This window comes from Lethenteron reissneri, chromosome 3, assembly GCF_015708825.2.
Source record: "Lethenteron reissneri isolate LAM-NWPU_2019-01 chromosome 3, ASM1570882v1, whole genome shotgun sequence".
NCBI classification, from domain to species: domain Eukaryota; kingdom Metazoa; phylum Chordata; class Hyperoartia; order Petromyzontiformes; family Petromyzontidae; genus Lethenteron; species Lethenteron reissneri.
In genome coordinates, this window is record NC_083781.1 from 939,102 (window position 1) to 962,606 (window position 23,505).

A 23,505-nucleotide genomic window follows, 5' to 3' on the forward strand; every position below is an offset into this window, starting at 1 on the left:
AATTGAGTGGTCGCGGCAGCAGCGGCGAACGCGGCGAGGGTCAAACGAGCACTGTAAGCCGCGTTGGGGGAAGCGGGGAAAACGCCGACACGAGGGCGTGACACACGCCACAGCGCGCGGTTCCCCCCATCCGATTGTAATTGATTTGCGGGGTCACCTTCTGAGCCACAACGATGTCACATAGTGCACGAGACAGCGCCATGCGTAGCAGCGCCGTTGGGGAGCGCTTGTGGCATGTGATGATGTCATCGCCTTGGCCGAAAAGGCTTATCTATTTAGTACTAGTTCTTCATTGCCAAATTTAGGTCCAAGTATGCCCAGTTTTCGATAGGTTAAGTCCCTAATAAGATCACAACTTTATGCAATTATGTAATTTTTCTGAGATAATCATCACGAGAGTTATAATGACTCCCTGCGACAGTAGATGGACAGACAGACTGAGGAATGTGGGATGTCATGATCCTGGAAATTGACATAAAATCCTCACCCATCTCTTGTAGAGCTTCTCCGACAGCAAGCTGGCCTGGTGAGCCCGGTCAAACAGTACCAGAGTCTGTGCCTTCCGCTGCAGAGAAAGAATCGGTCGGCTTCAACAGACGCCTCGACCAACACTGCATCATACTGAGAGAGTGAAACAGTGCTGGGTGGGTAGTTTTGGGTGGGCAGTGCTGAGTGGGCAGTGCTGGGTGGGCAGTGCTGGGTGGGTAGTTTTGGGTGGGTAGTGCTGAGTGGGCAGTGCTGGGTGGGCAGTGCTGAGTGGGTAGTGCTGGGTGGGTAGTGCTGGGTGGGTAGTGCTGGGTGGGCAGTGCTGGGTGGGTAGTTTTGGGTGGGTAGTGCTGGGTGGGCAGTGCTGGGTGGGCAGTGCTGAGTGGGCAGTGCTGGGTGGGCAGTGCTGGGTGGGCAGTGCTGGGTGGGCAGTGCTGGGTGGGTAGTTTTGGGTGGGTAGTGCTGGGTGGGTAGTGCTGGGTGGGCAGTTTTGGGTGGGTAGTGCTGGGTGGGCAGTGCTGGGTGGGCAGTGCTGGGTGGGTAGTGCTGAGTGGGCAGTGCTGGGTGGGTAGTGCTGGGTGGGCAGTGCTGGGTGGGTAGTGCTGGGTGGGCAGTACTGGGTGGGCAGTGCTGAGTGGGCATTTTCTGTGGGCACCTTGGCCAATAGGTTTGCTTTGGAACTCTTGGACATCCTTCGCAGGCAGAAGTTGATGAAGCAGCTCCACATGGCTTCTGTGGGTCACAGCAGACATACCGGGTCAGCAAGGGCTCCGGGTCAAACACCGGAGGTGGCCAATGGCTCGGCGGTCCGGTCGCACGACCGGCACCACCGAGATCCAGAGCTCGAGTCCAGGTTCAGGCCGCCTGTGGTTACACTGCGTTACCCCTCTGTGTAGTGGAAGTGCGGACTCTCACCAGCCGCACAACACCACCACCACCACCACCGCCGCCACCGCGGGAATTGTCGTTTTTTCACTTAAGTCATCTCCACTCCAGCTACGATACGACTGGTTCCCCACACGTTTAGATGGAGTAAGTTACGCTGGTTTACGCATGAAAGCCGCACAAAGACTCAAGACTCTTTTCCAATGGTCTTGCCAAGTTGTTGCATTTGAGGATGACAGTTGCTATGTGATTACCAATCAGGTGATTTGCAATGTAATAAATCTGGACTGTGGCACTGGCAACAGAGAGCCCTAACTCTTCTTCGAATTACATCTTTAACATCTACGGCGAAGCAAACGGGACATCATTATGGTATTAACTAGGGAAGCCTGCTCGAGTCCAAACCGCGAACCTCTGCAACAATCGGCCAACGCCATCCCGCCGGGCCACGTCACGCTACGCACGTGAACTCGCGTCGCTGGCACGGCGACTCCTGACCTGTGGGCAGAGCGGCAACAGCCTCCTCGTAGACGGCGACGCAGCGCGCCACGGCGCCCGTCCAGGCCGTCGTGCCCGATCCTCCGGCGTCGCCGTCAGGCCCCGCGGCCGACGTGTCGGCGGAGGCGGCCATGTCGTCCTGGGCCCTCAGCTGGCGGCGCGCCACCACGTCCCACGTACGGTGGTCGTCGGGGTGCCGGCTCTTCAAGCTGCCACGCGGACACGGCCGTGAGCTCTCGCGGGCCACTCCGCCGCTCGGCGCGTCAACGCAGTCGGCTCGTCGCGTTTCACTGGCTGCCGATTCAACTCGGGGTAAACGGCTCGGGGTCACGGCGGGTGGGTTTTTTTGGCCATTGCGGTGAATGTAGCGCCCCTCGTGGCTGCGGGCTTCACTTGAGCCAACCGAGAGCAGTGGCTCTTAACCTGGGGTGCATCACACACCCCCGGGGGGTGCAAGACATTGCCAGATTTTTTTAGAAGGTAAATCTAAAAAACGAATTAATCACGGGAACCTAAGTACAATTACTTTGTTTCATCAAACCTCTGTATTGATTAACATTTACATTTTTTACGATTGAGAACCAAAGGGGTGCAGGCTGCAGTAAAGGTTAAGAACTACTGGTTAAGATTATTTAGATTATTTTACTGCTATAAATTTCCACATGACAAGCCACTTTTGTTGAGGTTTCATTTGTGGCCAGGTCACTTCTGAAAAGAAGCTAATAGCTCAGTGGGCTTTACCTGATAATTTTAAGTGATTTGTTTACCTTTCATATACTATCGTGTTTTGTATTGTTTGTTGTTGTAACGTTCTGACCCAGTGCCCCTACTGGACATCTGTAAAAAAAGAGCTTTATAGCTCATAGGATTCCTCCTGGAGTATACATATTCTGATTCGATGTCCTTGTCTGCGCATCTGTCGATTCGATTCTGAATCGGCTCTTTGCCAATCCATGGCCGGATAAAGACCTCCCCCGCGCCGTGTGGGAACGTTCCGGGGGTAGTTTGAGCGTACACTTCACAAGCGTTGGTCGGTGCGGGTTGGTGATGGTGGGGGGTCGGGGCCGGTTCAGGCAACGCTTGCCACCGGCACGAGCTGCGGCCGGGAATGTTCGTGGCGTTGCGCGCCAACCGGTGTGCCACGTGCGAGCTACGACGCGCCATGCATGGTTACGGTTAAATCATTTTTTACTAATTTTCATTTCTCGTTTGTATTGTTCCTCCATCGTCTCATTTAGCACAGCCCCATTTGGTCCATCGGCCTAAACATTGCATTTAAATTTGCAACAATCTGGAAACAAAACAATGCACGAAACTTGAGGGCTCGTGTTGGCAGCACTGGAGTGGATGTCAATTGATGAATCACGGATGCCCAATGCCAATGGAGGGGAAGACTGTCCTGGTCTGTGCGGTATCACAAAGCATCGCTACTCAAGGCACAGCACCAAGGACAAAGGCCGACAACAATTTAGTACTGAAATTGTATTTGTATTATTTACGTTGGATGTCTTTACAAGTGTTGCCGTGACCCCTAACCCCACCCCACCCTCGATTTTGAGCACCGAGGTATGTTTTAAGCATCGTAAAGAATCACAAATGCAGGCAGAGAGCACAGGGGAGAAACTCGGGAACTCACGTCTCCCAGATCTCCTTCTGGAGCTCCTTCGTGAAGTCAAAAGACTTGGCGATGGATAGGAGCGTGATGTGGAACTTCACACCTGGTGGACACAGAGCGGAGCGGCAACGCCGGGTTTAAAATGCACACCGTCCAACCAGGGTCACCCTGACTGCTACTGGCACACGTCGTCACGAGGAATCCACAATGCATCTCGCAGAGCGGTGCGGACCCTTCGTGTTGGCACAGCACAGCCCACAGAAGTGGGTAGCACGGAGCTACCTCTGAGATCCATTTAAGTGATCTCTGCTCCATACAGTAGTGGACAGCAGCGTTGGGAGTAATAATAATAATAAAATAATGTAAATTTGGAATGTGGCGTTGCACAGTATTCGCCAACTCTCGTAGAGAGGACGACACAGAGGTGCAGGGAACCACAGATGAGCGGGAAGGCAGCAGCCTTACGGTCAGCCGGTGTCAAATTCCCCCACTAAGCTCTGCGGTGCCCTACACATGGAGGTGTTATCATCGGTCAATGAATGAGCGCTTGCATGCGGGACGAGACCGGAGCGTCTGCATAAAAACCCCTAGCGTGGAAGGCGGCAGCGCTCCATCCCAAGCACTGCCCAGGGTACGAGCTCCTCATCAATGCCCACGGGAAGGGAGTTTTGTGACATTTGTCCTACGATCCACCAACCCTCGCTGTCTCTACAGTGCTGCATTATAGGGCACGTGTGTAGCCACCACTGGCGAGGAACACACAACTGTAATGGCTAGTGTAATTAAATTAGCGCATCATTCACTGCAATCCTTTAAATACGGCCGTATTACAGGGTTATAGTGTATGCCGTACACGCTGCTGTAATCAGATCACCGGGACTCGGCACGGCCAAGCAAATTTTTCCGATTTAATTTATTTTTACATTTGACATTTGTTAGATTAAAGATGAATTCCTTATAAACGTCTCGACAGGCTCAGTGGCACCACAGTGCCCCTGCGCTTGGCACACCCGATACCGTCACGCATGTGCATTGTACACCACCAGCACACCGTCACGCCCGTCCGGGTTTGTGGTGCAATGACGACAACAAAAGCGGCCGTCGTTGGTAGCGAGCCGTGCCGCGCGCACAAACCTGAGATCGTCCTGGAGGCGTTCTGGTAGACGCGTTGCGCGATCTCCCCGCTGAGAACGTTGTCCGGGAAGTCCTCCTTGGTCTGCGGAACGGCGTCGCGCACACACAGAGAGCCCACGATCGCTCACTTGCACGCACCCCCCAAACGCGATGAACACAGTGGCGGCGATGGCAACGACAGTGCGGGACAATCAAATGAGAGCCCCGATGGTGGCGCGGAATGATCGGACGACAACTACGACGACAAACATGATGGAAATGGGTGACAATTGGGCTGGTACCAGGATGATGACGATCATGGTGATGGTGCGTAATGACTGGGTAAGCTCCCGTGCCAACGCTTACCGTTTCTATCTTTGCGAGCTGCAGCACCTTCTGTACGTTCCGCAGCCTCTCCGCGTGCATCAGCTCCATGCGGAAATACTGCAGACGGGAGGGGTGGGGAAAGAATGGAAATATATTATTTAACTTCTTTCACACCATACGTAGCCAACCGTGCTAATCGGAGGTGCGGGTGAAGAACAAACTAAACATGAAAAGCAGTTCAAAATAAATGAGTTTTCAATCTAGATGATTTAAGAGTGTATAGCTCCAGTGGCTTCGTAATATCCGAAAAAAGAGGGTTCCAGACGGCCGCAGAAGCGCATCTGAAAGCACGCAATGTGGTGACCATCTTTGTTCGACGGCTCGCCAAAAGCCGCTGTGAGGATGACCAGAGTTTGCGTGAGAGTTTATGCTCCTTGACGAGCTGAGCGAGGTATCGTGGTTTATTTGTGGCAAGCTCTTTCTGTGTGTAATGAGCGCGACCTTATCATGCAGTAGTTCAGCACCTGGAAGCCAATGCAGCTCAGCAAGCACTGGACGTACACGGTCAGACCTTGCAGTGCCTCATCATAACAATTACCCACCCGCGCATTCACTGGGTTCCCAGGGATCTTGGAAGTAGTTCTGCGATAACAGTTTCCTGCTCTTCGAGAGTGCTGCTCACTGCTCGCGCCGTCTCGTCACGGAGGAGCGGCGATGGATCGAGCCGAAACCGCGGCGTTCGAACCGCGGTGCTGCAGCGCCATAAACGAACACAAAAGTCACCTCCTGGTAGAGCTTGGTGCTCTCCGGGTTGAAACGAATCGCTCGCAGCAGGAGTCTCCGCGCTCGCTCTGAGGACTTGTTGTCTTCCATCTCCCACTTGGCTGCCAGAATCCACAGCGCTACGGGCGCAGTGAGGGAGACAAGGGTCAGAGGTAGGCAGGGGCAGCGGTTGTGGTGGTGGTGGAGCACGGGGGTGGGGAAGGAGTGGTGGTGATAAGAGTGCAAGGGAGGGGCGGTGGTGGAGTACAAGGAAGGGTGGGTGGAGCACGGGGAGGGGCAGTGGTGGAGCATGGGGAGGGGGGGTGGTGGAGCACGGGGAGGGGGGGTGGTGGAGCACGGGGAGGGGCGGTGGTGGAGCACGGGGAGGGGCGGTGGTGGAGCACGGGGGAGGGGGGGTGGTGGAGCACGGGGAGAGGGGGTGGTGGAGCACGGGGGAGGGGGGGTGGTAGAGCACGGGGAGAGGGGGTGGTGGAGCACGGGGGAGGGGGGGTGGTGGAGCACGGGGAGGGGCGGTGGTAGAGCACGGGGAGGGGGGGTGGTGGAGCACGGGGAGGGGCAGTGGTGGAGCATGGGGAGGGGGGGTGGTGGAGCACGGGGAGGGGGGGTGGTGGAGCACGGGGAGGGGCGGTGGTGGAGCACGGGGAGGGGCGGTGGTGGAGCACGGAGAGGGGCGGTGGTGGAGCACGGGGAGGGGCGGTGGTGGAGCACGGGGGAGGGGGGGTGGTGGAGCACGGGGAGAGGGGGTGGTGGAGCACGGGGGAGGGGGGGTGGTAGAGCACGGGGAGAGGGGGTGGTGGAGCACGGGGGAGGGGGGGTGGTGGAGCACGGGGAGGGGCGGTGGTAGAGCACGGGGAGAGGGGGTGGTGGAGCACGGGGGAGGGGGGGTGGTGGAGCACGGGGAGGGGCGGTGGTGGAGCACGGGGGAGGGGGGTGGTGGAGCACGGGGAGAGGGGGTGGTGGAGCACGGGGAGGGGCGGTGGTGGAGCACGGGGGAGGGGGGTGGTGGAGCACGGGGAGGGGCGGTGGTGGAGCACGGGGGAGGGGGGTGGTGGAGCACGGGGAGAGGGGGGTAGTGGAGCACGGGGGAGGGGGGGTGGTGGAGCACGGAGAGGGGCGGTGGTAGAGCACGGGGTAGGGGTGGTGGTGGAGCACGGGGAGAGGGGGTGGTGGAGCACGGGGGAGGGGGGGTGGTGGAGCACGGGGAGGGGAGGTGGTGGAGCACGGGGTAGGGGTGGTGGTGGAGCACGGGGGAGGGGGGGTGGTGGAGCACAGGGGAGGGGAGGTGGTGGAGCACGGGGAGGGGAGGTGGTGGAGCATGGGGTAGGGGTGGTGGTGGAGCACGGGGTAGGGGTGGAGCACGGGGGAGGGAAGGTGGTGGAGCACGGGGTAGGGGTGGTGGTGGAGCACGGGGGAGGGGTGGTGGTGGAGCACGGGGGAGGGGAGGTGGTGGAGCACGGGGTAGGGGTGGTGGTGGAGCACGGGGGAGGGGGGGTGGTGGAGCACGGGGTAGGGGTGGTGGTGGAGCACGGGGAGGGGGGGTGGTGGAGCACGGGGTAGGGGGGGTGGTGGAGCACGGGGAGGGGTGGTGGTGGAGCACGGGGAGGGGTGGTGGTGGAGCACGGGGAGGGGGGGTGGTGGAGCACGGGGGAGGGGGGGTGGTGGAGCACGGGGAGGGGTGGTGGTGGAGCACGGGGAGGGGTGGTGGTGGAGCACGGGGAGGGGGTGTGGTGGAGCACGGGGGAGGGGGGGTGGTGGAGCATGGGGAGGGGTGGTGGTGGAGCATGGGGAGGGGTGGTGGTGGAGCATGGGGAGGGGGGGTGGTGGAGCACGGGGAGGGGTGGTGGTGGAGCACGGGGAGGGGTGGTGGTGGAGCACGGGGAGGGGGGGTGGTGGAGCACGGGGGAGGGGAGGTGGTAGAGCACGGGGAGGGGTGGTGGTGGAGCACGGGGGAGGGGTGGTGGTGGAGCACGGGGGAGGGGGGGTGGTGGAGCACGGGGAGGGGTGGTGGAGCACGGGGAGGGGTGGTGGTGGAGCATGGGGAGGGGGGGTGGTGGAGCACGGGGGAGGGGGGGTGGTGGAGCACAGGGAGGGGCGGTGGTGGAGCACGGGGAGGGGGGGTGGTGGAGCATGGGGTAGGGGCGGTGGTGGAGCACAGGGAGGGGGGGTGGTGGAGCACGGGGGAGGGGGGGTGGTGGAGCACGGGGAGGGGGGGTGGTGGAGCACGGGGAGGGGGGGTGGTGGAGCACGGGGAGGGGTGGTGGTGGAGCACGGGGAGGGGCGGTGGTGGAGCACGGGGAGGGGGGGGTGGTGGAGCATGGGGTAGGGGCGGTGGTGGAGCACGGGGAGGGGGGTGGTGGAGCACGGGAGAGGGGGGGTGGTGGAGCACGGGGAGGGGGGGTGGTGGAGCACGGGGAGGGGCGGTGGTGGAGCACAGGGAGGGGCGGTGGTGGAGCACGGGGAGGGGCGCACCAGGCTTGCTGGGATGGATCGCGAGCATCGTAGTGAAAGTCCTGCCCAGCTGCTGGCGGCATTTCTGCGAGTGGGGGAATGGTGTCACATTCGTCAATGCACCGTCGCGCGCAACCGAGGGCGCAAACCCCCCCCTAGGCCGCCTCCCGCCAAGTGCGACCTTGCATAACGAACTGCACAGTCACGCAAACAGATGCCATGGTCTCGTTAACTTGCACATTGTTAGAGGGCAATCGGTAAGGACACAGGGGCTGTTGGGCAACAGGTTACGGCAGAAGGTCGACTAGAAATTGAATTCAAAACACACGACGATTGTCAGATACGGGCGACACTGCGTATTTATAGGCACGACACTGCGAAGCGACACGGCTAACTCCGGTGCATTGTTCAGACCCAGTATCACAGTCGTCCTAACAGCACGCGTCACGACAACCGCCCCAGTGGCCGCGCTTCTCGGAACTCTGCGCCACTCACCCACTGCTTGCAGAAGTCGATTTGCGTCAGCCACATCTGCACGTCCTCCTGCAAGACAGCAGCAAGAGATGGCAAATAAAGAGTGGGCCCCGCCGTGCGAACCGGGCAAATACACGAGCCGAGCTACTCGCTGGGTGCCCGGCCCCGACCGCGGGAAGAATGGTGATGCGCGTCAAGTGACGGGACGTGCAAGGGGAGGGCGCCCACCTTCCACTTGTTGGTGGCGCGCGTCAGCAGCTTGTTAATGCGACGGATGCTCGCAACCTCGATCTCTTCTTTCTTGAACCTGTAGCCCGTGCGCTGCGCGGGGGGGGGGGGCAGGAAGGGGCAGGGAGGGCCACGTCACCACGAGACGATGGCCACGAGTAAAACGTTGAGGTCGCCACACGTCAAACAAACTCGTCCAGAGAATAAACGAACGAGTCCTTCTGTTGGGTGCAGGACGCGTGACGGCTACAAGAGATGATGGTCCCGACGGAGGACTTCATCCAGTAGTGGATTGACCACAGCTGCTGCTGATGAAACGTTAACGTGCTTGTGGGAGTGAAACGGCGTTCAGAGATGATGGCCAAAATAGTACCACAACGAATGCTGACTGACTGAGTCCTCCACAGAGGCCCGGCTGGCTACGTTGGTTACCAAAACCGATAAACACTCTGAAATGAACCCCCAAAACCCAGAGAAAATCGTCGTGACAGATGAGCCAGATGTCCACGCACCTTCCGCCGCTTACTGATGAGCTCCAGGAGGTTCATCTCGTACTGAAAAACACGACAAGGGGAGAGAAGACACTTGTAAAGTTGTTTTCCGCCGTGACATTTTAGTGCACAGGCGCTGTTTGAAAAAAAAAAACGGCAGCACTGGATAGAAGACGGTAAGTACGGGTTGGTGAAGGCGGCGAGGTTAAGATGTGCGAGCATCTTAGTGCAATACAAAAACGTCTATTTCTGCACTGCCCACAATGAAGCGCGGCCCCGCAGCCGTCTGTGGCCGAGTGAGAAACCAGAATGTTCAGGCAATCAACCCCAAACGAGGTGCAACGCCGGAGTTAATCCATCGCCGGAATCGACTCCAACCAGCAGTCTGAGCAGTCTCAGGGCTGCGTCTCAGCCTCTAAAACTCAGGCTCAGGTCGCTCGGACGGTGGCGAGATGTTAACTACCTCGCCTGATACACAGGAGGTTGTGGATTCCATCCTGACTTTTAAAAATTGTATATTTGCAGTTTGCATGTCTCTCCCCATGGTCGCGTGGATTTTTCTCTGGGTCCTCCAGATTTACCTCTACATTTAGAAACATGCATTTAGAGTATTCGGCTGCTATAACTTTCCACATAAGCCAATTCTTTGAGCTTTCATTTGTGGCCAGGTTGTTTCTGAAAAAGAGCCATATAGCTCAGTGAGCCTTACCTGGTAAAATAAAACAAATATGATAATTTTATAGGATGCTTCCAAAGACCACGAGAGAGTGAGCGGTTCAGCATTAGCTCGGCTCTGGCTCAGCTCAGGATCAGCTCACGTACATCCTGAGCATAGCTGGGACCACACTCAAGAGCCGGCTCACTTGAGCCAAACCGAAGTCTGAGCCATCTCAGTGTGACCACCGTCTCGGCGTGGCGGCGATGGCGGAGGTGATGCGGAGCCGCGCTCCAGGCGGCCGAGCCCCCTGGCCGTGTCCCCCTGGCCACCTTCCACTCTCCCCACCTGCACGTAGCTCAGGAAGTCGTCCTTGCTGATCGCCCGGCGCTCCAGGCGGTACTCATGCGCCGTCACCTTCTTCAAGATGCACCTGGCAACGGGGCACACGCAAGGAGTCAGCGGTAGCACTCGACGCTATGTGATGGTGTGTGTAGCTGTGTGTAGCTGTGTGTAGCTGTGTGATGGTGTGAATCTGTGTGTACCTGCGTGGAGCTGTGTCGAGCTGTGTCGAGCTGTGTCGAGCTGTGAGTAGCTGTGTAATGCTGTGTAATGCTGTGTAATGCTGTGTAATGCTGTGCGAAGCTGTGTGATGCTGTGTGAATCTGTGTCATGCTGTGTGGAGCCCCCCACTTAATCTCGCCGCTGGAGAAGAGCCCCACTCGCTCCAGCTGCTCCAGCTCTGGGATTCGCTCCTCCAGGCGCCGCTGCACATTTTCTGCCATGATCTCTCTTCCTCCTCCTGCTCGTGGTCACGCCGCGGCTCCGCTCTACCGCCCTGGTGCAAGACCTGGGGGGAAACCCGTCACATCAGCGCTTTCAACCTCTCTCTAAACTAAACTATTTTCACCTCACCAGGTAAGGCCCACTGAGCTATATAGCTCTTTTTCAGAAGCGACCTGGTCACAAATAATAGCTCAACAAAGTGTTGTATCACGTGGAAATTTATAGCAGCTAAATACTCTGAACGCACGTTGATTCTAAATGTGGAGTGAAAAACCAGAGGACCCGGAGAAACATGCATGCAACCATGGGGAGAACAGGCAAACTTTAAATATACAGGTGTTAGGGTCGGGATCGAACCCACGACCTCATGAATATCAGGCGAGGTATCTTCTTGGTTCTTTCGGTAAATTCACGTAGAAGGGAAATAATAAATAAATAGCCATAATAAAATAATTCTCACGACGTTTCGGCCACAACGCAAGCAACCGTCCTCAGGTGAAGAATAGTTCTGTCGGGAAGACAGCGTCTGAATGAAACACCCCAGGCTTGGAGCGTATATTTAAGCTGGGTTGGAGGGGGAAGAGCGCCCTGACAAAAGAATTTGCATATCAAGAGGAATTTAGCATATTTATGGGAAATGCAGATATGGGATTAGTACAACTTGTGAAATGCGTAGGAGGTGGGCGGGGGGTTTCAAAGTCATATTATGCCTGTGCATTATGCAGGATTAGCAGCATCAAAGGGAGGGGATAGGGGTAGCATTAATAAAGGGAAGAAATGTTAATAGTATGTAGCTGCAGTAACTAAACCACCACGTACAAAACTAAATAGTATCATCAGTATACTAAATATACTCTCCAATAAGCTGAGCTACTAACAGTAAGTAATACATTACAATTCTATGTCGCAAAAAATACAATATGCTTCCAGCTAAACTTTTTTCTCTTACATCACACGGGTCTACCCCGTACTATATACTGCCATAGACAAACCCAACATTAAATTACATACTGTATTACTATACACCACCCTATACCTTCGACTATACATTGTAATATTACACTATGTATTATTCTACCCACCCTACTGTATATCACACTGCTGTATATTCACTATACAATTACGATACTATATATTACCTTATAAATTGTATTAAACATTACAATTTTATACTATTTATTAATATACAATCTGCTATACACTATACCATTGACCGTCGCGTGAAAGATACTAAGAGGAAGCAACGAAATATGTCAATGGGAGAGTGGTGATAGGAGACTTGCAGCGGAGCAAAGAATCCATTCCCTGCGGAGAATACAAGATATATAGTCAATGCCAGCGAGTGGACTGCGGTCTGAAAGTCACCGTAAACGTGAACACAATCAGTTAAGATCCAAAATGGTTTGTTACGTCCTTCCAATGATTGCTGAGCCAGAATTCATCTTCTCGGTTGAAATTGTCTCTGTGTTTGTATATGTGGATCGCCTCATGAACGAATCTCTCATGGTAGCCAGATGGCTTGCAGAGAACCTCTGTCTTTGAGAAATCAATGTCATGTGAGCCCACTGAATTGTAACAGTGATCTGCCACGGCTGAGGTTTGTCCTACCGTGGTTCAGGTCTGCTTTATGTTCACGGATGCGGTCCGAGACATGTCGTTTGGTTTCTCCAATGTAACTGCTACCACAGAGGCAACTTAGTTTGTAGACGCCAGGGTACTGTATGTCTGGAACCACATCTTTTACAGACGGGACCAGATCACGGATTTTATGTACTGTGTGGAATCGGACCTGGATCTTGTGTTTAATCAGGATTTTGGAGATCTTTTTTGTGACCCCAGCAATGTAGGGTAAGGTGATGGTTTTGAAAGGCTCCTCAACAGGATCCTTCTTGATGGTTGGAGTGATGGCTTTGCGGATTGTGTAGTCGGAGTAACCATTAGCCTTAAGAGCTTGGCGTACGTGTTTGAGTTCACTGGCAATGTGTTCCTGGTCGGAGATGCATTGGGCTCTATGGTATAGAGTCAAGGCGCTCTTCCCCCTCCAACCCAGCTTAAATATACGCTCCAAGCCTGGGGTGTTTCATTCAGACGCTGTCTTCCCAACAGACCTATTCTTCACCTGAGGACGGCTGCTTGCGTTGTGGCCGAAACGTCGTGAGAATTATTTTATTATGTTTTATTATTTTATTATTTCCCTTCTACATGACTTTACTGAAAGAACCAAGAAGATGAATCCCTACAGTCACGAAAGCTTTAAATCGAAATTTACCAGGCGAGACAGTTAACTGTGATGCCACCGCCACGGAGTCGATCGGCGGATGCCTCCACCTACGATCCCGCCGTCCCGAGCAGCGAGGCCGACGCTGCTTCCCCCTCACCACCCCCCACCTAAACACACATACTTATGCATCTCCCCCAACACATAGAGCGCGAGGGGAGACCTCCTGGCTGACAGGTTTTTACCCGAAAAGCCCTCATAGGGATAATCTTAACGGTTTCCTGCAGCCAGGGAATTGGACGGTCTCCTCCGACGCTAACGCGCACCGCGGCGTCGTGGCTCGAGTGCAAAGTTGCATGGTCACGACGGGGCCGCCCAGCCACCGCGGTGAGGACGCGCACCCCCACCCCCCACGGATCGACAAGGCAGATGGGAGTTACGATTAGTTAGAGTGGCAGAGGCCTGCGGAGGCCCCGTGCACAACTTCCCACGGCGAGCCTTTGTTATGGATGCCACCGCATAATTGGCATAATAAAAGGCGGCTCGGGCGCATATGCGCCCATTGTTAGGGCAATTAAAAGATGAAGATGGGGAACGCCACGACCCCATTGGCTAGGATGGCGTCCGAGTCGGGATCTCTTTGTAGTTTTGGGTATAAAAAGAGGATACAGAGAGGTGAACTCGCGCTCACTCGAAGAAGCCAGCGTTCGAGGCGGCTCCCAGCTCGGCCATCCGGGAGTCCGTGCGATGTGTCGCGGTGAGCAGCGAGGAAAACCAACGGAACACCGAGTGCTTCAAACCGTGAGTAAGGAGGTAAAAGCATATCGTAAGCAGATAAATTGGGAATAGACTCAGGGGCATCAGAGTAGGCCAGCTTTGTCGATTCACACTGATTTAACAATTCACAGGCAGCCGATAATAAATCGTTAATAGCTGATCGTGGCCTTGTGTGATCTCGATGCGAAAGTGAGAACGTGCGCGGAGCTGTGTGTGCGTGCGTACGCTCACCACGTGTATGATCCGCGTTCCACAGGTGCGCAATTGTAACGTGGTTATTCGACGTGGAGGCGAGGGCCATGCGGAGCTGTGTGTGCGTGCGTACGCTCACGTGTGTGATCCGTGTTCCACAGGTGCGCAATTGTAACGTGGTTATTCGACGTGGAAGCGGGTGCTATGCGGAGCTGTGTGTGTGTGTGCGTACGTTCACTACGTGTATGATACAGGTGCGCAATTGTAAAGGGGATATTCGACGTGGAGGCGAGTGCTGCACGGGGCTGTAGGTGGGCGCACACTCGCAGCGTGCGAGAGCTGTACGTAACGGTGTAAAAAGGGGAGGTATCACGTTTGTTTGAAGGGGAAGTAATACAACTCGGCAACTAGTCATGCCTCTCACGCGAACCCGAGGTGGAGGGGAATCATCGAGCGACGGCCCCCGCCCCATGGGTGATGAACCCAGCGGCGGTTCGCCTAGCAGTGAGGGGTCGGGTAATAACGGTATCCCGGCAGTCAGCACTCCCCAGGGAGAGATCTCGGGGGCCAGCGACCCTAACATAACATCTCGCCACCGTAGCGCCTTTCTCTCTATGGTACCACACACTTTTGAGCTTCCTATAGCTTCTCAGCACACCCAATAAAAATATATCGTTGTGAACCGTTCATTCAGCAGTGGATTGATCATGACTGATGTGTGTGCATTGCTTTCTCAATTGACATTCCACTATGGACGAACTTGATACCATCATGGAAATGTGGAATTTCCACAATCGTGTGTCACTCTCCCCTTGATCATCGCCTGTTCCCCTGGCCTCGTCTTGATTCAATTAGAACCACAGACGGTGAGTCTCGGGTTTAATCACTCACTCCCGGGGGCATGTCACCGGCTATAAATGGTGAATGGCAGCTGTTGTTGTTGAATTGGTAATTGTTTGGATGGCCCTGTAATCGTCTATTTCATGGTTTTATTTGGATATCTATGCTTGTTTCAATGTTTCTGTCTATTTAATAGTGTTACTCCGATGTCTCTTTGTGTCCGTTTTTGTGTGGTAAATGGTGGCTGTTGTCTTTGTGGGTTTGTTCGTCTGTGTCTGTGTTGTTAATGGTGATCATTTTTATTATCATTATGAAGTCAGTTGACCCATGGCACCTGGGTTTGCCCAGTGACCTCCTGCCAGCAGGCGTTAGACACTTCACGTGGCCTTAACGTGCACCTATTACGGATATCATAAACCGAACCAGTGAACAATCAGTGTTTCAAATACCTGGATTAACCGATCAATTAAAAAAACTTACATTCCAACCCCATATTGATCACATTTTAAAAGAAAATCTAACCGTAAAAGATAACTTGTATGCAGGAACACTGTTTTCCCTTTCGATTGCACCTGATAATTTCTGAAACTATCATTCTACCACTTTTTGACTCCTGTGACGTTGCTTACTGATCAGTGACTAATTTAATACTACATAGACTAAACCGCTTCATCATTCTGCTCTTTGATTTACACTTTGATGTACCATACAGAACCCACCATTGTCACCTCTACTTAAATTACAATCTCACGTCACTTGATGCAAGAATAAATCGACATTGGTTCCTGTTCATCCATGAATAATTTTTGGCAAATCTGCGCTATACTTAATTCATTACCCCTTTGTCAAACCCAAGAAACCTAAGACGTCCATACAATTGCCTTTTAACTATCCCTGGACAACAATCTTTTGCCATTGCAGCACCAACGTTTTGGACAAACCTTATTGCCCCCCCTTAACCTGCAAATCTTCCTTAAACAAAAGATGGGTGCAAGATAAAGCCACATTTGCCACTGTGATTTGTAACTCTGCACCTTACCCATGTATCGATAGTTAAAGTTTAAAGTGCAGTGTAAGCGAGGGACTGTGTTGTCTTGGCTTGTTGTTTTGCTGCCTTTCCCAAGCCTGCATTTGGTGTTGACAAATCTGCATGAATGTATGTACGAATACAATTTGTACTTCCTTGCTATATTTATATTTATTTGTTCGTGACTTGCTTAACTTCTCTATCTTACCCGAGTATCGTTTAATTGTATTTGTTGTTGATGCAACTTGCTGACCGCCCCTACGGGAAAGCGGTGAAAAAGCTTCAGAGGTCGTCGGATGGTCCCAGTCTAAATAAATATTGAGATTTGATTTCCTTGTCTGCACCCCTGTTCGTCAATTCTGGTCAATTCGATTCTGCTGCTGCGAAGCTTCGACTAATGGATTCGCAAACACATGGAATTGTGTGGACTAGTTGATTATTTTCGATTAAATAATGAGACTAAGACCGTGTGGATTTGTCGTCAAGACGATGAAGACTAATGAGGCACCACGGACAAGGACAACTGCACAGTACTGGCAGTGTGAGAGATGCAAACAATATCATAAACTTCACCCTTTCCGGCAATAATACGGGAAGGTGTAAAGATGTTCAAACACCAAAGAGACACCAATTCCAAAACATCGAGTCTGTAATAACCACACATACGGTAAAGCATGCAAATAAACATAGCTTTACAATGTATGCATCGTCTTTGATATTGATCGGCATACACCACAGACAGCCTCCTCTATCGCCTGGTCTCTATACCGGTGGTAGACACGATAACAACGCCAATTCCGCGAACAGCACAGAGACAATGTAAATACCAACACATGAATAGCTCGAGTTGAGCAGTTTTAACTGCGGGACCCTGTTTGCTGGCATCAAAATGATGAACAAAATAAAAGGCTTTACACATATTCAAAGCATATTTCTTTGTTTGCATGTTTTACCACAAAAATGTGTGGTTAATTCAGACTTGATATTAGGAAGTGCATTGGAGCTATGCACTTTTAAATCTTTATAACTGGTTTGTGTTTAGTTTGTTAGCCTTGCCCCGCACCTTTGATTAGAACGGTTGGCTATGTACGGTGCGAAAGAAGTTCAACATCTATATATATAAAATCGCGAATCTGTCTGTCTATCTGTCTGTCTGTCGCCGGACCATACGCACTTTCATTGGACGAAATGTCAGGGATTTGCGACACATCATTGGTCCGGCGGTTGCCCCCTGCATTGCGACACACGATTGGTCCGGCGGTTGCCCCTGGCAACGGCTAGCGACGGGCCGCGGGGTGGACGCCATTTTTTATTCCCGTTAAAAATAGGCGCACGCATGAACACGCGACTCTGAGGTAAATTCATCACAGTTTCACGTCCTCTTCACTCCCCTCCCACCCCAATGTCTTCAATTACTATTATACGCTCCGTAGATAATAAAATAATAGCGATTAGACAGTATTATTGTAGCGCGGGGGGGGGGGGGGGGAATGGCACCCGTACCCTGCCTCTGCCGGGTGGGAAAATCAGGCGAGGCCGGAGGCTCTGCACGCTACTAGGCCTCGACACCCACCACGCGAGTCTGAGGTAAATTCATCAAAGTTTCACGTACTCTTCACTCCCCCCCCAACACAATGTGTGCAATTAATATTACTTTTAAACCCTATGCACCAAGAATCTATTCTTTAAATGGTGACTGTACAAATAGTCATTAAGCTGGGTGAGCGTACTGACAGTCTATAATGTATACTGTAGCCTGCTTATTAAATTGCCTGAGTCTACTGGCAGTCTATTATGTAGACTGTCGCCTGCTTATTAAGCTCCGTGAGCGTACTGCCACTATCATGTAGACTCTAGCCTGCTTATGAAGCTGAGTGGGTGTACTGGCAGTCTATAATGTAGACTGTAGCCTGGTTATTATAATCCATTCTTTAAATGTTCTTTGTACAAATAGTCATTAAGCTGGTTTAGCGTACTGCCCGTCTATTATGTAGACTGCAGCCTGCTTATTCAGCTGGCTGGGTGTACTGCCAGTCTATCATGTACACTGTAGCCTGGTTATGAAGTAAAGTTAGTCAATTTGGAACACGTACGCCGATTCCCACTCACGGCCACCACCGGTGAAGATTATTTCAACCCGACCTGGGCCTCCCCTAGGTCGACTCAGCCTCACACGAGTAACTGGTGTCGTGTGTGAACATCGTCACTGGGGAGACAAAGGCGGCCGGGCGTCGTGGATCCAAGACCCGGGCGAAGGCGGGTAGTCAATCTAGTACACATATATAATCATTCCTAGCAATGTGTCCAATGGGCGTTTGAACATCGAAACACCTCCTGTATCGTTGCCGTAAAGTGTAGAATCAAACACTGGGCGACAATAAAGGTGTATGGCCTGAAAGTTTGGCAAATTGGAATAGACGTTTCGGACAATGGCTCTTCCATGCAATGTTTATAAAGTACCATTGACGGAAACATCGCCTATTATATATTGTTTTATTTTAAAGCCACATGACGTTATTAACAAGTAATTTGTTTGTGTTGGGGTAAGTGCTGTTAGCGAGCACCTATACAGGCTGGAACAACACACGAGGGGGTAGATGACCAACACCACGCCCGGCCGCCTTCGTCTCCCCAGCGTTTAAACATCACACCAGGTACCCATTTGAGACCGAGTCGACCTAGGAGAGTCCCAAGACCGATTCAGATAATCGCCACCGCCGCTTGTCGTGAATCGGACTCGGAGCGCCGCCGGGTTCGCAGCGCAGCGCGACGCGCTCCACTACCGCTCCGCACTGCAAGCGCAGCAGTAGCGGCGTCGTGACATCATCTATATATATACACACAGTACACCGTTTCAAATACTTAGAGACATTAAACTACCGCATTGACAATCTCCAAGGCTAGCGATTAAACGGGACGCCTGTAACAGTCGCCAATGCAAATCAACGATCACGCGAACCGCACAAGCTCGTCGCGAGACGTTTTCTGTGGTAATCTAGAACCAAGATCCCCCGTGACGCCTCCACGGACTGTAGGGGCAAGTGCTGTTAGTAGCGAGTAGCGGCACCTACACACAGACAAAGATCCACCAGGTAGCCTCCACGGACTGTAGGGGCAAGTGCTGTTAGTAGCGAGTAGCAGCACCTACACACAGACAAAGATCCACCAGGTAGCCTCCACAGCAGTGGCGGCTCCTGCAAAATCTCTCAGGGGGGGCAAATGTCTGGATGATTGATAAGGATAAGGTCCACCCCTGCAATGGATAAATTAACAGCTTAAGCATGTAAAGGCAACTTCACTTCTTTAATATTAATGAAAAATAAAGTGACTCTTACAATACATCTTGTTTGTTTCTATACTCACTATTAAAACAAACCACTCAAGTTTATTTTTATTAAAGATTCCACTAGGTGGCGACAAATTATATTGTTGGATGAAACGTGCTTACGTATGATGACGTAAGCACGTATGATGACGTAAGCACGTTAGGGCGAGCCCTCCCGGAAGCCGTAGAGAATGCATTGGAGCGCCCCCCGGTCGAAAAAAAAACATCTTTGAATGTAAGTCTATGGGGCCACTCGGGGCGATTCTCAGCCGGAGTGAAATCGCCCAAAAAGAGGCGGTACTCCACAGAACGTGACATGACGCTGATTGGACTATATCCAGAGGCTGACAGTGACGGCTAGCGTGACTCTGTGGTTGAATGACATTGGTGGTGCGTCGCCCAATCGCCCTAATGAAGAAACCGCCCCTGCTCCACAGGCTGTAGGGGCAAGTGCTGTTAGTAGCGAGTAGCGGCACCTACACACAGACAAAGATCCACCAGGTAGCCTCCACGGACTGCAGGGGCAAGTGCTGTTAGTAGCGAGTAGCGGCACCTACACACAGACAAAGATCCACCAGGTAGCCTCCACAGGCTGTAGGGGCAAGTGCTGTTAGTAGCGAGTAGCGGCACCTACACACAGACAAAGATCCACCAGGTAGCCTCCACGGACTGCAGGGGCAAGTGCTGTTAGTAGCGAGTAGCGGCACCTACACACAGACAAAGATCCACCAGGTAGCCTCCACGGACTGTAGGGGCAAGTGCTGTTAGTAGCGAGTAGCGGCACCTACACACAGACAAAGATCCCCCGTGAAGCCTCCACAGACTGTCGGGGCAAGTGCTGTTAGTAGCGAGTAGCGGCACCTACACACAGACAAAGATCCCCCGTGAAGCCTCCACAGACTGTAGGGGCAAGTGCTGTTAGTAGCGAGTAGCGGCACCTACACACAGACAAAGATCCCCCGTGACGCCTCCACGGACTGTAGGGGCAAGTGCTGTTAGTAGCGAGTAGCGGCACCTACACACAGACAAAGATCCACCAGGTAGCCTCCACAGGCTGTAGGGGCAAGTGCTGTTAGTAGCGAGTAGCGGCACCTACACACAGACAAAGATCCCCCGTGAAGCCTCCACGGACTGTAGGGGCAAGTGCTGTTAGTAGCGAGTAGCGGCACCTACACACAGACAAAGATCCACCAGGTAGCCTCCACGGACTGTAGGGGCAAGTGCTGTTAGTAGCGAGTAGCGGCACCTACACACAGACAAAGATCCCCCGTGAAGCCTCCACGGACTGTAGGGGCAAGTGCTGTTAGTAGCGAGTAGCGGCACCTACACACAGACAAAGATCCACCAGGTAGCCTCCACGGACTGTAGGGGCAAGTGCTGTTAGTAGCGCGTAGCGGCACCTACACACAGACAAAGATCCACCAGGTAGCCTCCACGGACTGTAGGGGCAAGTGCTGTTAGTAGCGAGTAGTAGCACCGACACACAGACAAAGATCCACCAGGTAGCCTCCACAGACTGTAGGGGCAAGTGCTATTAGTAGCGAGTAGCGGCACCTACACAGACAAAAATCCACCAGGTAGCCTCCACGGACTGTAGGGGCAAGTGCTGTTAGTAGCGAGTAGCGGCACCTACACACAGACAAAGATCCACCAGGTAGCCTCCACAGACTGTAGGGGCAAGTGCTGTTAGTAGCGAGTAGCAGCACCTACACACAGACAAAGATCCACCAGGTAGCCTCCACGGACTGTAGGGGCAAGTGCTGTTAGTAGCGAGTAGCAGCACCTACACACAGACAAAGATCCACCAGGTAGCCTCCACAGCAGTGGCGGCTCCTGCAAAATCTCTCAGGGGGGGCAAATGTCTGGATGATTGATAAGGATAAGGTCCACCCATGCAATGGATAAATTAACAGCTTAAGCATGTAAAGGCAACTTCACTTCTTTAATATTAATGAAAAATAAAGTGACTCTTACAATACATCTTGTTTGTTTCTATACTCACTATTAAAACAAACCACTCAAGTTTATTTTTATTAAAGATTCCACTAGGTGGCGACAAATTATATTGTTGGATGAAACGTGCTTACGTATGATGACGTAAGCACGTATGATGACGTAAGCACGTTAGGGCGAGCCCTCCCGGAAGCCGTAGAGAATGCATTGGAGCGCCCCCCGGTCGAAAAAAAACATCTTTGAATGTAAGTCTATGGGGCCACTCGGGGCGATTCTCAGCCGGAGTGAAAGCGCCCAAAAAGAGGCGGTACTCCACAGAACGTGACATGACGCTGATTGGACTATATCCAGAGGCTGACAGTGACGGCTAGCGTGACTCTGTGGTTGAATGACATTGGTGGTGCGTCGCCCAATCGCCCTAATGAAGAAACCGCCCCTGCTCCACAGGCTGTAGGGGCAAGTGCTGTTAGTAGCGAGTAGCGGCACCTACACACAGACAAAGATCCACCAGGTAGCCTCCACGGACTGTAGGGGCAAGTGCTGTTAGTAGCGAGTAGCGGCACCTACACACAGACAAAGATCCCCCAGGTAGCCTCCACAGGCTGTAGGGGCAAGTGCTGTTAGTAGCGAGTAGCGGCACCTACACACAGACAAAGATCCACCAGGTAGCCTCCACGGACTGCAGGGGCAAGTGCTGTTAGTAGCGAGTAGCGGCACCTACACACAGACAAAGATCCACCAGGTAGCCTCCACGGACTGTAGGGGCAAGTGCTGTTAGTAGCGAGTAGCGGCACCTACACACAGACAAAGATCCCCCGTGAAGCCTCCACAGACTGTCGGGGCAAGTGCTGTTAGTAGCGAGTAGCGGCACCTACACACAGACAAAGATCCCCCGTGAAGCCTCCACAGACTGTAGGGGCAAGTGCTGTTAGTAGCGAGTAGCGGCACCTACACACAGACAAAGATCCCCCGTGACGCCTCCACGGACTGTAGGGGCAAGTGCTGTTAGTAGCGAGTAGCGGCACCTACACACAGACAAAGATCCACCAGGTAGCCTCCACGGACTGTAGGGGCAAGTGCTGTTAGTAGCGAGTAGCGGCACCTACACACAGACAAAGATCCACCAGGTAGCCTCCACGGACTGTAGGGGCAAGTGCTGTTAGCGAGTAGCACCTATGAAGGCCGGCACGGCACACGAGGGGGGTGGGTGGCCAGCACCACGCGCGGCCGCCTTTGTCTCCCAAATGGCGGTGTTTACTACACGCCGCCGCGCCAGGCACTCACTTTAGTCGAACGAGGGGGAGGCCCGGGACCGGTTCAGAGATACTCGTCACCACCGGTGTTGAGCGGGAATCGAACTCGGGTCGCCGGGTTCGTAGCCCACCGCGACTGCGCTCAGCCACCTCCACCAACCACCACCACCCACCAACCACCACCACCACCAACCACCACAAACCACCACCACCACCACCACAAACCACCTCCACCAACCACCACCAACCACCTCCAGCGTGGCCGCTTGCAGTTACATTCCAACACCGCCGATTGATTCTCCGTATTTGCGATGTCGCTAATCATTCACAACCTCAACCACCGATAGTGTCGCGCAAAGGCGGCGGCGGCGGCGATGACGATGGGCCTCACCTGTGACGAGGACGCGGGGCCCGCTGAGGGTGGACGCCTTGGCTGGCGGTGGACGCGAGGAGCACGTGGCGCCCTCGTGGAGGCAAGAAAACCTCTGCCCTGGCAAGCGCCTCCTGCACCCCTCCCCCTCCGAATACGGGGTGGGGGTTCAGATTTACCAATTCGTACGCGCGAGCACGGCGATCCGATTGGCCGAGGTCAATTAAATTCGGACCAATGGGAGAGCGCGTGGCAGCTGCCCCACGCCTATGCGCGCTACGGAATTTAGACGCGCGAGTGTGCGGCCACTTCCGCCCATGCGGTGCGGGCTCCGTGCGTCCCCGGAAACACGTGGCGCGTACGTCGGGCACGGACACCAGCGTGGAGAAGTGTGGTCACAGAGAGAGACCAGCGTGGTGAAGTATGGTCACAGAGAGAGACCAGCGTGGAGAAGTTTGGTCACAGAGAGAGACCAGCGTGGTGAAGTATGGTCACAGAGAGAGACCAGCGTGGAGAAGTTTGGTCACAGAGAGAGACCAGCGTGGTGAAGTGTGGTCACAGAGAGAGAGACCAGCGTGGTGAAGTGTGGTCACAGAGAGAGAGAGAGACCAGCGTGGAGAAGTGTGGTCACAGAGAGAGACCAGCGTGGAGAAGTTTGGTCACAGAGAGAGAGACCAGCGTGGTGAAGTGTGGTCACAGAGAGAGAGACCAGCGTGGAGAAGTGTGGTCACAGAGAGAGACCAGCGTGGAGAAGTGTTGTC

General features: G+C 53.6%; 1 protein-coding gene across 3 annotated transcripts in view; it reads right to left on the reverse strand.

Moving 5' to 3' along the window:
* The window catches only part of UTP6 (UTP6 small subunit processome component), a 30,160-nt gene extending 7,269 nt beyond the window's left edge, over window positions 1–22,891 (reverse strand). The window contains exons 1-14 of one of the 3 annotated variants that reach the window (XM_061555136.1): window positions 22,766–22,891; window positions 10,697–10,853; window positions 10,352–10,436; window positions 9,370–9,411; window positions 8,858–8,950; window positions 8,651–8,698; window positions 8,177–8,240; window positions 5,708–5,826; window positions 4,964–5,041; window positions 4,619–4,700; window positions 3,506–3,587; window positions 1,870–2,078; window positions 1,142–1,218; window positions 488–565 (exon numbers count right to left, since the gene is read on the reverse strand). In XM_061555136.1, coding sequence (XP_061411120.1) covers window positions 488–565; window positions 1,142–1,218; window positions 1,870–2,078; window positions 3,506–3,587; window positions 4,619–4,700; window positions 4,964–5,041; window positions 5,708–5,826; window positions 8,177–8,240; window positions 8,651–8,698; window positions 8,858–8,950; window positions 9,370–9,411; window positions 10,352–10,436; window positions 10,697–10,788 — 1,149 coding nt within the window. In that variant the 5' untranslated portion in view covers window positions 10,789–10,853; window positions 22,766–22,891. Of the gene's footprint in view, window positions 1–487; window positions 566–1,141; window positions 1,219–1,869; window positions 2,079–3,505; window positions 3,588–4,618; window positions 4,701–4,963; window positions 5,042–5,707; window positions 5,827–8,176; window positions 8,241–8,650; window positions 8,699–8,857; window positions 8,951–9,369; window positions 9,412–10,351; window positions 10,437–10,696; window positions 10,854–13,058; window positions 13,111–22,405; window positions 22,535–22,765 lie in introns of those variants that run through there. The other 2 variants (XM_061555126.1, XM_061555146.1) reach the window with 2 other exon arrangements.
* Between the last annotated feature and the right edge of the window lie 614 nt (window positions 22,892–23,505).